The following is a 13,880-nucleotide window of genomic DNA, read 5'->3' as shown; positions in this document are numbered from 1 at the left end:
CCTTGACACAAGCATCATCCCTTTTATGAATCACGTCTGATCATCCCGGAGTGTACCAGGCATTCAATCGACCTTTAACCCTTAATTTTTTGAAGGGAGCATGATTAACTACAATAGTATTTAAGACATCTGCAAAAAGGCTTAAAGCTAAATCAGGTTCAGGGATAGCTGCCATAGCTGAAATACAATTAAGGTCACTAAAATAAAGATCATGTATAAAAATAAATAGCCTAATAACTGAAGTTTTTAAAGTTCCTCATTGTGATGACACCAGGCTGATATATAACATATTTTTTTTATTTTTAAATCTCACATTTCTAACAAACAACTGGGCAATGGTCACTAATGTCTTGGGCGAAGACACCAGTAGGAACATATATCTCTGGTGTATTCATTAAAATAAGATCAATCAGATTTGACTTTGAAGGATCTTAAGGGTTGGGCTGTGTAGGCTTAGTAACCAACTGGGTTAGGTTTAGATCATTACACATTTCTGTTAGGTTGTCTGAAGCCTGCATTTCCCAATCATAATCGAGGTCCCCCAGGATATTACCTTCTGATTTAGTAAAAGAAGACAAACTAGTTAACTCCTCAAGGGAGGACGGTAGACCGTGGGAGGACCTTAGACCCCAGTAACAGTTATGGATACATTTTTACCCAGACAAAGGCTTAAGATACTAGCCCCCAAAAAAGGCAATGGAAATGGATTTCAGTAAAGAGACATCAATTATTTTTTATAAAACAAATGGCCACTCCACCACCTCTAACCGGTCTGTCAGGTTTGTACACATTATAACCCTCAGTATTAATATCCGAGTCCAGAGTGTCCCCAGAGATCCAAGTTTCAGTCATTACCATAATGTCCGGATTCATCTGCATAGCCCAGATGAAGATGTAATCCAGTTTAGGAAGTAAGCTCCTAATGTTCCTATATATCAACCCAAGTCCTTTACGATTTTTAAAGTCACATGGAAACTCCAACTCAAACAAGCTGCGTTCAATAGGCTGTTGCAGGCCCTGTCTGATGGTTGATATTGATATAGTTGGAATGGCTATAAGATTGCATAGAACTGGAACATTTGGTCTGTCCCTATTAGTAATCGGGGAAGGAGTACAAATTGGAATGACTTTTCCAAGGTTAGCACCATAGAGCTTGATGCCGCAGCCAATGCCAATATGAGGAACTCTCAGAATGACCAATGATGGAATGTTATAAACTGACTGGTTGCTATCGCGCAACAGCCCAAGCTGTTCAAGTTTCTGGAATTCACATTTGAACTAAAAGAACTTAGTGAGCAGGACACAGTGGGCTTCTCTTTTGATCTAACAATAGCAGATCTAGGAGTGAAGTTCAAACGAATGGGTACACGATTACAACTGAAACCCCCCCTGGCAGTATAGACAACAGTACGACGTTAACGCTTAGAAAGGATGGGAGGTATTACCTGAGCGGGGAAAACAACTTATCTGGTAGAAAACGACCTATGCGACATCGATATTAGTCAAACATTTATTCTACTGTCAAAATGAACTACAAAGTCTAAATAGGAGAAAAAAATCTGTCAGTCTCGTCCAAAACTGAGATTTGCAAATAATTAGGAAGAAATGCTGTGTCACAGAATGAAGGGTACAGTAACAGTTTTCCTTGGGTTGGGTTTATTTAAATCCTACCCACAACTGACAGCACCGAAGTATTCATCAATTCGGAGCGCAGCTGCACTCAACCCGATCGTAATGCACATGGTCAATTAGGTTTGATATTTAGTATCCCTATGGGGCTATTTGGGGACCATCAGTAAATTACACAATGTGCATGGGACAATATTTTAAAATGGCAATAGTGCCAAATTTCCATGACCTAAAAACCTCAAACCAACTATAAATAGTAGAAATGCATATACAAATATTGAAAGCATTTAATAAGATGACTAAATTGTGTGCAACATGAAAATATTGTCCCATTTACATTGTGCAATGAATTGACAGTCCTATCTAGCCCTAGGGATGTGCTATTCAAAGTCGAACCAATTTTCCTACAGTCACTCACCGGCCGGTTGAAGCTAATTGGTGCAAGAAGTTGGCTGGCTTGCTAGCTAGTTCGGGCTACTTCCAGACACAAGACTTGGTTAGAATGTTTCAAGTTATCTAGATGGGTGAGTGACTAACTGTGTGTACTGTTTTGGCAGTGTGAAAGTACAAATGCTTCCCACGTTCGAACACAAACACAAGAGACACCCACATCAAGCACGCCCACAAGACCCAAATCTCGTTCTGTCACATTTCCTAATGAGGAAAATTGAAACGAAGGTTAAATCAGGAATTTCAACCCCCGTTAAAATCTTCTACACATAATTTTTTTATTGATGTTTCGATGATCATTTCACCTCTTGAACTCCTTTGCAGTGTAGTGCTCTTACATGAACTACTGTCTTGAATTCTTCTAACGGAAACTCTGTCTACTTCTGTGTTCTTGTCAACAACATATGTTTTATCACGGTATTATCAATCTGTCCACTGTATGTAACATCTTCAATGTCTTTCCTATCCTTCTCACATACTTCCTTTCTCTGTCCTTCCTCCCGTAGATCGCCTTCTCCCAGCACAACAGCATCATGGACCTGGTGCAGTTTTTCGTCACCTTTTTCAGGTACGTACAATTTAGATCAGTGGTTCTCAATCCTGGTCCTGGGGACCCAAAGAGGTGCACGTTTTTGCCCTAGCACTACACACCTGATTAAAATCAACAACTCCTCATCAGGCTTTGATGATTTGAATCAGGTGTGTAATGCTAGGGCAAAAACAAAAATGTGCACCCCTTTGGTTCCCCAGGACCAGGATTGAGAACCACTGATTTAGATGTGACATTTTCCATGGTAAATCCCTTTGTGCTTAATATAAAAGACACCAGCAGAAAAGTTCTGGAGGATCTGTGTTCCATGTGTGTGAGAGTCGTTTTGCACCATCCACATAATCTTACCTAGTATATATCTAATGAGTGGCTGGAAAGGAACAGACTACAAGATGTAGGATCTTAATGTGATCACTCTTTTGTTGCTGACAATTGCAAATGTGTAGTGTAAACGCAAACTTGTAGTGTATTTGAGTTTTTAAAAGGCTTCTAAAGTCTGTAATTTCCACTTTGAAATTTGACTTGATTTGCCCTAAAGAAAGATGTATCAACCCCTACAAAAATGTCCATTCATTATAATCCACATAATAATGAATATTTCCTGCTGCTACAGGATTATTTTCCTGCTGTAGCAAACTGGCTCAAGATCCCACATCTGTAATTGCCTGCTGTCTCCAGGCTAACTTCTGCCAGTCAAACAGTTTCACTGAATGAGCAGACGGTGTGTTCTGTGAGGGAGTTGTGTGCTGGTGTCCTGAGCCGGACGTGGCTAACCTTTAGGCCACCATACCCAGATGTCATCATTCAGAACCAGTTTGTGGTTCAGTCAAGTTGCTCCAAGAGCTTATTCCACTGTGTCATGTTTCGTATTGGCACGCACACAGTCTCCCTTCTCACTAACTGTCATCTTTAGCAAGCGCCTTTCGAAGCATGCACTTTTTCTTCGCAGATGTAACAGCGGATTTCTAGATATATTGTCACTCTCTGTGTTTGTCCTCTGCTCTTATCATTCCTTGTTACATTTACTGCAGTGATCAGTGATCAAGTGCAGTTATAATTATATCACACTAAGTAGAACCTTCCCTGTGCATCATAGGTCCTGTGTGATGCTTCCAATTGGTAGTAGAAGCAGTATATGTGCCTCCCTGTGTTGCCTCAGTAGATTTTTTAATGTATTTTTTAGTTCACCTTTATTTAACCAGGTAGGCCAGTTGAGAACACGTTCTCATTTACAACTGCCACCTGGCCAAGATGAAGCAAAGCAGTGCGACAAGAACAACAACACAGAGTTACACATAAACAAACGTACAGTCAATAACACAAAAGAAAAATCCATGTACAGTGTTTGCGGATGTAGAAGAGTAGGGAGGTAAGGCAATAAATAGGCCACAAAGCCTAAATAATTACAATTTAGCATCAACACTGGAGTGATAGATGTGCAGATGATGATGTGCAAGTAGAGATAATGGGGTGCAAAAGGATAAATAACAATATGGGGATGAGGTTGTTGGGTGTGCTATTTATTTACAGATGGGCTATGTACAGGTACAGTGATCGGTAAGCTGCTCTGACAGCTGATGCTTAAAGTTAGAGAGGGAGATATGTCTCCAGCTTCAGTGAGTTTTGATAAGAGGCTTTAGGCAAAGGGAAGAAATAGTTCATGTGTCAGAGGGTGTGGCTAAGTTAACATGGTTGTGAATGTGTCTATGTAAATGTAGGTTATGCATGTGAGGGTGCAAGGTCCATTGCATGTTTGTGTCTACATGCCTCGGTGTGTGGGTGCGCGCGCGCCTGTGTGTGTGTGTGTGTGTTGGCTGTGCTCCATTGATGTGTATAAAAGCTGAAGTGGCAGGGCGGCAGAGCTGCGTTGCCCCAGTGTGTGAGGAGAGCCCTGCAGGCTGAGGGTACAGCCCACTGACATGATGGAGCTGGCACCACAGAGAGGGAGAGAGAGAAATGGGGGGACGGGGGAGGGAGAGAGAGAGGGGTCGAGAGACAGCGGAAAGGAGGGGAGGGAAAGGGAGATCTATTCCCTCAGAGTTAAATATTCTCAGTGCTTTATGCTGGTTCTCTTGCTCCAATCCTGAGTTAGGACAGTATGCAATCCTAGATTTTACCAGTCATCTTCTGGTTTCAGGTACTCTAACAACAGTTCAGCTGTTTGATCATTTGGCTGTGTTAGTTTGGCCCCTCCTCATGCCTCTCTTGTAGCATCTGTCTTCTGTTTCTCTCTTTGTATATATTCACCTGTTTGAGTGACTCTCTCTGTGTGTCTGGCAAGCTATATATAGTTCTGCAATTATCTTTACTGTACAGTACACCTAGTCTGCCAGTCTGACTCCTTGGGTGTCTGGTGCTGTGTTTGTGTGTGTGACTATGCCACAGTGCCTTCCCATCCTGCCTCCCTGTCACTGTGATTGATATGTTGCCATGGCATTGCTGAACTGAGTGATTTCAGCCAGATAAAGTAGATGTTGTCTGAGAGGGCCCTTTCAAAATAGACACCTGAGATGACAGCAATAAAGAACTCTCTTGGGAAAAAGAAAGGCGGAGGTGTATGTTTCATGATTAACCACTCATGGTGTGATTGTGGTAACATACAGGAACTCAAGTCCTTTTGTTCACCCGACCTAGAATACCTCACAATCAAATGCCGATCCCCATAACCTCCCGAGATAATTATCTTTGGTCATCATCACAACCGTGTGTATTCACCCTCAAGCCGACACCAAGACAGCTCTCAAGGAACTACACTGGACATTAATCTGAGGGCACATTTATTGTAGCTGGGGACTTTAATAAGCAAATGTAAGGCATCTCGGGCATCAAAAACTCTCGACCATTGCTATTCTCCCTTTCAGGACGGTTACAAGGCCGTCCTCTGCCAGATCACGCCTCCATTCTTCTCCTCCCTTCCTATAGGCTGAAACTCAATTAGGAAGTACCCGTGGTAAGGACTATTCAATGCTGGGTCCCATTATGCCTGGCGAAAACTAAACACTGCATTCCACAGTAAGAACCTCATACTAACGGTCAAGCACGGTGGTGGTAGTGTGATGGTTTGGGGATGCTTGGCTGCCTCAGGATCTGGACGACTTGCCTAAATAGAAGGAAGCATGAATTTTGCTCTGTATCAGAGAATTCTACAGGAGAACTTCAGGCCGTCCGTCTGTGAGCTGAAGCTGAAGTGCAGCTGAGTCATGCAGCAAAACAGTGATCCAAAACACACAATCAAGTCTACATGAAAATGGCAAAAAAGCAACACATTTGAAGTTTTGAAATAGCATATTCAAAGTCCAGACCTAATCCCAATTGAGATGTTGTGGCAGGACTTGAAATGAGCAGCCCACAAACGCCACTGAGTTAAAGCAGTTCTGCATGCAAGAGTGGACCAGAATTCCTCCACAGCGATGTTAGAGACTGATCAGCAACTACAGGAAGCATTTGGTTGCAGTTATTGCAGTTAAAGTTGGCATGGCCAGTTATTGAGTGTAAGGGGGAATTACTTTTTCACACAGGGGAATTTGGTGTATGTAAATTCAGGTTCTCTTGATCCAATATGAGGTTTTGGTTGAAGATCTCATAACATTCCAGACTATTTGCGTTGCCTCCCCCAGCCCCCCCTCTTACGCCACTGCTACTCTCTGTTATTATCTATGCATAGTCACTTTAATAACTCTACCTACATGTCCATATTACCTCAATTACCTCGACTAACCGATGCCCCCGCACATTGACTCTGTACTGGTACGCCCTGTATATAGTCTCGTTATTGTTATTTTACTGCTGCTCTTTAATTACATATTTTTTAAACTGCACTGTTGGTTAGGACTTGTAATCAAGCATTTCACTGGTCTACACCTGTTGTATTCGGCGCATGTGACTTATAAAATTTGATTTGATTCAGTATCAAAAATATGCAAAAATAGGGAAAATCAGAAAGGGAAAAAATACTTTTTCACGGCACTGTATATTTATACTCCTGGACTCCGACATTGCTCGTCCTAATATTTCTATACTTCTTATTTCTTCCATCATTTTACTTTTAGATTTGTAGATATTACTGTACTGTTGGAAGTAGGACACAAGCATTTCGCTACATCCGCGATAACATCTGCTAAATATGTGTATGTGACCAATAAAATGTGATTAGATGTCCCTGCTATAGACATTTTAGCAGCTTATGCCCGTGTTTCTGTCCTCCAGTACCCTCAACAGCACACTTATTCATTGTAGCCCTCAACAAGCACACCTGATTCAACTTGTCAACGAATCATCAAGCCTGTGATGAGTTGAATCAGGTCTGTTGGTCCAGTGCTACAACAAAAATGTGTTCTGTTGGGGGTTCTGGAGGACTGGAGTTGGGGAAACGGGCTTATTTAAGATTTAATGCCAGAGAAGGCGGTGTTTGGAGGATATATTGACACATGGTGTTGTTAGGCCTGAGACAAAGTCGAATTTGAATATTGAAACAATGTTGCAAATGTCGGAGAGACCGACAGCAAGGTTTGTACAAATTTAGACCCACCCGTTGTATAAGTAGCTGAAGACAAGATTTGTTTATCCGTCCTTGGTATTAATAAATGCACTTTATTATTTTGGTTGTCTGAATAAGGAGAAGTTTGAATGAGAAAAGGGTGGGACTAAGGCTGGACACATGAGGGGAAACACTTTCGCTATATTTGCATTATTTGTCATTTAAATCACAGAATCAGCTATCTACAACAGTACATCATGCTTATATTTAACACATGCACGTAGGAGAAAAAAAAACTAAAGTGTGGGAGAAAAGGTTGGAAGGTTCTCACTTCATTTTAACCTCCCACTAGACTCTCAACATGGAGTAGCAATCTAAAGCCTTGCTCACACCGCAGGCCTTAAAGCTCAAGTCAGTTTTGTTTTTCAGATCGGTTTTTAGAATACTGACTAAACAGCAAGTTTTTTATTTTTTTATTTTTTTATTTCACCTTTATTTAACCAGGTAGGCAAGTTGAGAACAAGTTCTCATGTACAATAGGGCACTGCGTTCATCCACCTCTGGCCTGCTGGCCCCCCTACCTCTGCGGAAGCACAGTTCCCGCACAGCCCAGTCAAAACTGTTCGCTGCTCTGGCACCCCAATGGTGGAACAAGCTCCCTCACAACGCCAGGACAGCGGAGTCAATCACCACCTTCCGGAGACACCTGAAACCCCACCTCTTTAAGGAATACCTGGGATAGGATATAGTAATCCTTCTAACCCCCCCCCCAAAAAAAAAGATATAGATGTACTATTGTAAAGTGGTTGTTCCACTGGATATCTTAAGGTGAATGCACCAATTTGTAAGTCGCTCTGGATAAGAGCGTCTGCTAAATGATGTAAATGTACAATTGCGACCTGGCCAAGATAAAGCAAAGCAGTTCGACACATACAACAACACAGAGTTACACATGGAGTAAAACAAACATACAGTCAATAATACAGTAGAAAAATAAGTCTATATAAAATGTGAGCAAATGAGGTGAGATAAGGGAGGTAAAGGCAAAAAAGGCCATGGTGGCAAAGTAAATACAATATAGCAAGTAAAACACTGGAATGGTAGATTTGCAGTGGAAGAAAGTGCAAAGTAGAAATAGAAATAATGGGGTGCAAAGGAGCAAAATAAATAAATAAATACAGTTTGGGAAGAGGTAGTTATAGGCTAAATTATAGATGGGCTATGTGCAGTGATCTGTGAGCTGCTCTGACAGCTGGTGCTTAAAGCTAGTGAGGGAGTGTTTCCAGTTTCAGAGATTTTTGTAGTTGTCCAGTCATTGGCAGCAGAGAACTGGAAGGAGAGACGGCCAAAGGAGGAATTGGCTTTGGGAGTGACCGTAGAGATATACCTGCTGGAGCGTGTGCTACAGGTGGGTGCTGCTATAGTGACCAGTGAGCGGAGATAAGGGGGACTTTACCTAGCAGGGTCTTGTAGATGACCTGGAGCCAGTGGGGTTTGGCGACGAGTATGACGCGAGGGCCAGCCAACGAGAGCGTACAGGTCGCAGTGGTGGGTAGTATATGGGGCTTTGGTGACAAAACGGATGGCACTGTGATAGACTGCATCCAGTTTATTGAGTAGGGTATTGGAGGCTATTTTGTAAATGACATTGCCGAAGTCAGTTTAACGAGGGTATGTTTGGCAGCATGAGTGAAGGATGCTTTGTTGTGAAATAGGAAGCCAATTCTAGATTTAACTTTGGATTGGAGATGTTTGATGTGAGTCTGGAAGGAGAGCTTACAGTCTAACCAGACACCTAGGTATTTGTAGTTGTCCACATATTCTAAGTCAGAACCGTCCAGAGTAGTGATGCTGGACGGGCGGGCAGGTGCAGGCAGCGATCGGTTGAAGAGCATGCAGTTAGTTTTACTTGTATTTAAGAGCAGTTGGAGTCCACGGAAGGAGAGTTGTATGGCATTGAAGCTCGTCTGGAGGGTTGTTAACACAGTGTCCAAAGAAGGGCCAGAAGTATACAGAATGGTGTTGTCTGCGTAGAGGTGGATCAGAGACTCACCAGCAGCAAGAGCGACATCATTGATGTACACAGAGAAAAGAGTTGAACCCTGTGGCACCCCCATAGAGACTACCAGAGGCCTGGACAACAGGCCCTCCGATTTGACACATTGAACTCTATCAGAGAAGTAGTTGGTGAACCAGGCGAGGCAATCATTTGAGAAACCAAGGCTATTGAGTCTGCCGATGAGGATGTGGTGATTTGACAGAGTCGAAAGCCTTGGCCAGGTAAATGAATACGGTAGCACAGTATTGTTTCTTATCGATGGCGGTTACGATATCGTTTAGGACCTTGAGCGTGGCTGAGGTGCACCCATGACCAGCTCTGAAACCAGATTGCATTGCAGAGAAGTTGCGGTGGGATTCGAAATGGTCGGTAATCTTTTTGTTGACTTGGCTTTTGAAGACCTTAGAAAGGCAGGGTAGGATAGATATAGGTCTGTAGCAGTTTGCGTCAAGAGTGTCCCCTCCTTTGAAGAGGGGGATGACAGCAGCTGCTTTCCAATCTTTTGGAATATCAGACGACACGAAAGAGAGGTTGAACAGGCTAGTAATAGGAGTTGCAACAATTTCGGCAGATAATTTTAGAAAGAAAGGGTCCAGATTGTCTAGGCTGGCTGATTTGTAGGGGTCCAGATTTTGCAGCTCTTTCAGAACATCAGCTGACTGGATTTGGGAGAAGTAGAAATGGGGAAGGCTTGGGCGAGTAGCTGTGGGGGGTGCAGTGCTGTTGACCGCGGTAGGGGTAGCCAGGTGGAAAGCATGGCCAGCCGTAGAAAAATGCTTATTGAAATTCTCAATTATAATGGATTTATCAGAGGTGACTGAGTTTCCTATCCTCAGTGCAGTGGGCAGCTGGGAGGAGGTGTTCTTATTCTCCATGGACGTTACAGTGTCCCAGAACTTTTTTGAGTTTGTGTTGCAGGAAGCAAATTTCTGCTTGAAAAAGCTAGCCTTGGCTTTTCTAACTGCCTGTGTATATTGGTTTCTAACTTCCCTGAAAAGTTGCATATCACGGGGACTGTTCGATGTTAATGCAGAACGCCACAGGATGTTTTTGTGTTGGTTAAGGGCAGTCAGGTCTGGAGAGAACCAAGGGCTATATCTGTTCCTGGTTCTAAATTTCTTGAATGGGGCATCCTTATTTAAGATGGTGAGGAAGGCATTTTTTTAAATAACCAGGCATCCTCTACTGACGGGATGAGGTCAATTTCCTTCCAGGATACCCGGGCCAGGTTGATTAGAAAGGCTTGCTCACTGAAGTGTTTCAGGGAGCATTTGACAGTGATAAGTGGAGGTCGTTTGACCGCTAACCCATTACGGATGCAGGCAATTAGGCAGTGATCGCTGAGATCTTGGTTGAAAACAGCAGAGGTGTATTTAGTGGGCACGTTGGTTAGGATGATATCTATGAGGGTGCGCGTGTTTACGGCTTTGGGGTGATACCTGGTAGGTTCATTGATAATTTGTGTGAGATTGAGGGCATGAAGCTTCCATTGTAGGATGGCCGGGGTGTTAAGCATGTCCCAGTTTAGGTCACCTAACAGCACGAGCTCTGAAGATAGATGGGGGGCAATCAGTTCACATATGGTGTCCAGAGCACAGCTGGGGGCAGAGGGTGGTCTATAGCAGGCGGCACCAGTGAGAGACTTGTTTTTAGAGAGATGGATTTTTAAAAGTAGAAGTTCAAATTGTTTGGGTACAGACCTGGATAGTAGGACAGAACTCTGCAGGCTATCTCTGCAGTAGATTGGACGGGCGGGCAGGTGCAGGCAGCGATCGGTTGAAGAGCATGCAGTTAGTTTCTTAAGCCAGGATTCAGACACGGCTAGGACATCCGGGTTGGCAGAGTGTGCTAAAGCAGTGAATAAAACAAACTTAGGGAGAAGGCTTCTAATGTTAACGTGCATGAAACCAAAGCTATTACGGTTACAGAAGTCGTCAAAAGAGAGCACCTGGGGAATAGGAGTGGAGCTAGGCACTGCAGGGCCTGGATTCACCTCTACATCACCAGAGGAACAGAGGAGGAGTAGGATAAGGGTACGGCTAAAAGCTATGAGAATTGGTTGTTTATGACGTCCGGAATAGAGAGTAAAAGGAGCAGATTTCTGGGGACGATAAGATAGCTTCAAGGTATAATGTACTGACAAAGGTATGGTAGGATGTGAATACAGTGGAGGTAAACCTAGGCATTGAGTGATGATGAGAGAGATATTGTCTCTAGAAACATAATTGAAACCAGTAGATGCCATAGCATGTGTGGGTGGTGGAACTGAAAGGTTGGATAAGGTATAATGAGCAGGGCTAGAGGCTCTACAGTGAAATAAGCTAATAAACACTAACCAGAACAGCTATGGACAAGGCATATTGACATTAAGGAGAGGCATGCTTAGCCGAGTGATCATAAATGTCCAAGTGAGATTCGGACAGCTAGCCAGGCCATAGGTAGCAAGCTGGCAGAAGATGGAGGAAGGTCTGTTTTTAGCCATCTCGTGCGTAGATTAGTGGGGTTTCGTGTGGTAGAGGGGACCAGTCCAATTGGCAAAATAGTTATAGTTATAGTGGCCCAAGAAAATTGTCCGATAGACCTATTAAGATAGCAGCCGATAAGACAGCTAACGGTTAGCGGGCCGCAGATGGGCGTTCAGGTTACGTCGCGACGGAGGGGCCAGTTGGATAACTCCCTCGGGCAGATAACGTCGGTAGTCCAGTCGTGAAGGCCCGATGGGGCTCCGCATCGGCAGTAAAACGGGTCCGGATAGGTGGTTGTAACCCAGGAGTGGCTGATGGAACTCAGATGTAAATATATATATATACACGGGACACGACAAGAGGAGGACAACGGACATCTGACTGCTGTGCCATCTTGGAGTCAAGTTACAAGTGACCAAATCGGATTTGTGTGTGTCCAGACAGCAGTCATTTTCTGACATGGCTACGCTAGTTGTCATAGTAACTACGGGTGTGTGCACAGTGGTGGAGGCAAATTGTTGGTGGTGCTCGTGCTTCTTATCACTTATCAGTTATGTAGCAAGCTATGGTGACAACAATGCCTGCCTGAACGTCTCCCAGTTGCCTTGAATGTTCAAAATCATAGTGTAAGAACACTTTTAAAGTCTCAAAAGATAAGATGATCCAACTTTCAAAACAATACATTTTTGACAAGCCACAGGGCAGTCAACTAGCTGGGTAGGTACTGTAGCTGTTTAACTGTCACTTATTTGTTAAACTGTAGCTGTTTAACTGTAGCTGTTTAACAGTCACTCATTTGTTTGTCAACGATTAACAAGCTAGTTAGCGACCACATGTTCTTGTCAATCTGTCAACAGAGTAGCTAGCAAGTAACAAGATAAACCACTTGATGGCAAACAAATCAGATTTGACCGTTCAGACACAAGTTGCATGGCCAGAAATCAGACTTGTATCTGAATGCAAACCACCTACTTGAAATATCAAAATTCATGTGCTTTTTGGCTGTTCAGACTGCAGGAAAAAGAACGGATTCGAATCAGATATGCCACCAAAAAAAATGGTTTGAGTCACTTCAAACTGCGAATGTGAACAAGGCTCAAGAGACTCTGATTAACTGCTAAAAACTAATTTGACCAGCTTTTATCTGAAGAGTGGTTGCTCTCTATCATTCACCCTTTTCAGAGCGGTTCCCTAAATGAGCAAGAAAAATTGTAATAATGAAGGAGCGTTTATGGTGCTTCTCCTCTTCAGCCCCAATGCTACTAGAATTGGTGACATTGCAGTTCAGTTTGGTCCAATTACTCTTTTCCTCTCTCTCAGCTGATTAGCAATCATCTCTGCTTCTTTTCTCGCTCAAGTTCAGCACAGAGACAATATACAAAGCTAAGTGGCTATTAAGCCTCTTTCAGCTGTCCCAATTAATTCAGAATGTATCAACACTGTGCCACTGCGACCTTAGGGATACTCCTGGCAGTGTGACAAACAACACTGCTTCGTGTGCTCTGTGTCACAGATAGAAAGGTAAACAATTGGGATCATCTTATTCACTGTTTGGTCTCCCTTAGAAATCATCCTAAGGTGTAGAGATGGAATTGGGCTTTATTTCTTTTGGTAATTTGTGGATTGTGTGCTGAGGATTTGGTACTGATCACATAGTTTGCTACTGGTGTTTTCTGCTATGTTCTCCGGTGATTGTGATGATTGGATGTCTTTTAAACCCCTTCCCCATGTTCATGCGATCCACTATACTGAACCTCAGCCCCTCCGTACACACACACACACACACACACACACACAATTATACATACACTGAGCTCTTCCCATGACATAAACTAACCAGGTGAATCCAGGTGAAAGCTACAGTGGTTCCTCGTTTAAAAGTTGCGAGCTTACGCCGCGGGACTTAGAGGTAATTTGTGGTTTACGGTACCCTGCGTCACCACTTCATTGCTCCAGACCAGCACAAGGGGGAGTTAGAGCACTGATTATGCTTTTGGGTCCTACTGTGTCTCTAACTGACAATGAATGGGTGACATAAACCTAAATAGAAACTGATAATTGTGCACGACTTCAGTATTACTTACAAGAACTGTTGTTACACTAAGGTTTTTATTATTTAATTTTCTTAGGATTATTTTGCTCTTAGAACTGTAGGCCACTCCCGAACGGTCACCTTGTACAGCGCCTGAGTGGCCCAGCGGTCTAAGACACTGCATAGCAGTGCAAGCTGTGTTGCTACAGATGCTGGTT

General features: G+C 43.2%; 1 protein-coding gene across 3 annotated transcripts in view; it reads left to right on the top strand.

Annotated features, from left to right (window-relative positions):
* LOC106577124 (attractin-like protein 1) overlaps positions 1-13,880 on the top strand; it is a 355,235-nt gene that overhangs the window by 200,367 nt on the left and 140,988 nt on the right. For all 3 annotated transcript variants that reach the window (XM_014154875.2, XM_014154874.2, XM_014154877.2), the window contains one exon: positions 2,586-2,647. In XM_014154875.2, coding sequence (XP_014010350.1) covers positions 2,586-2,647 — 62 coding nt within the window. The remainder of the gene's footprint in view (positions 1-2,585; positions 2,648-13,880) is intronic.

The sequence above is a fragment of the Salmo salar genome, chromosome ssa18 (assembly GCF_905237065.1).
Source record: "Salmo salar chromosome ssa18, Ssal_v3.1, whole genome shotgun sequence".
NCBI lineage: Eukaryota > Metazoa > Chordata > Actinopteri > Salmoniformes > Salmonidae > Salmo > Salmo salar.
Note: the sequence above shows the minus strand (reverse complement) of the source record. Positions and strands in the feature narration are given on the sequence as shown.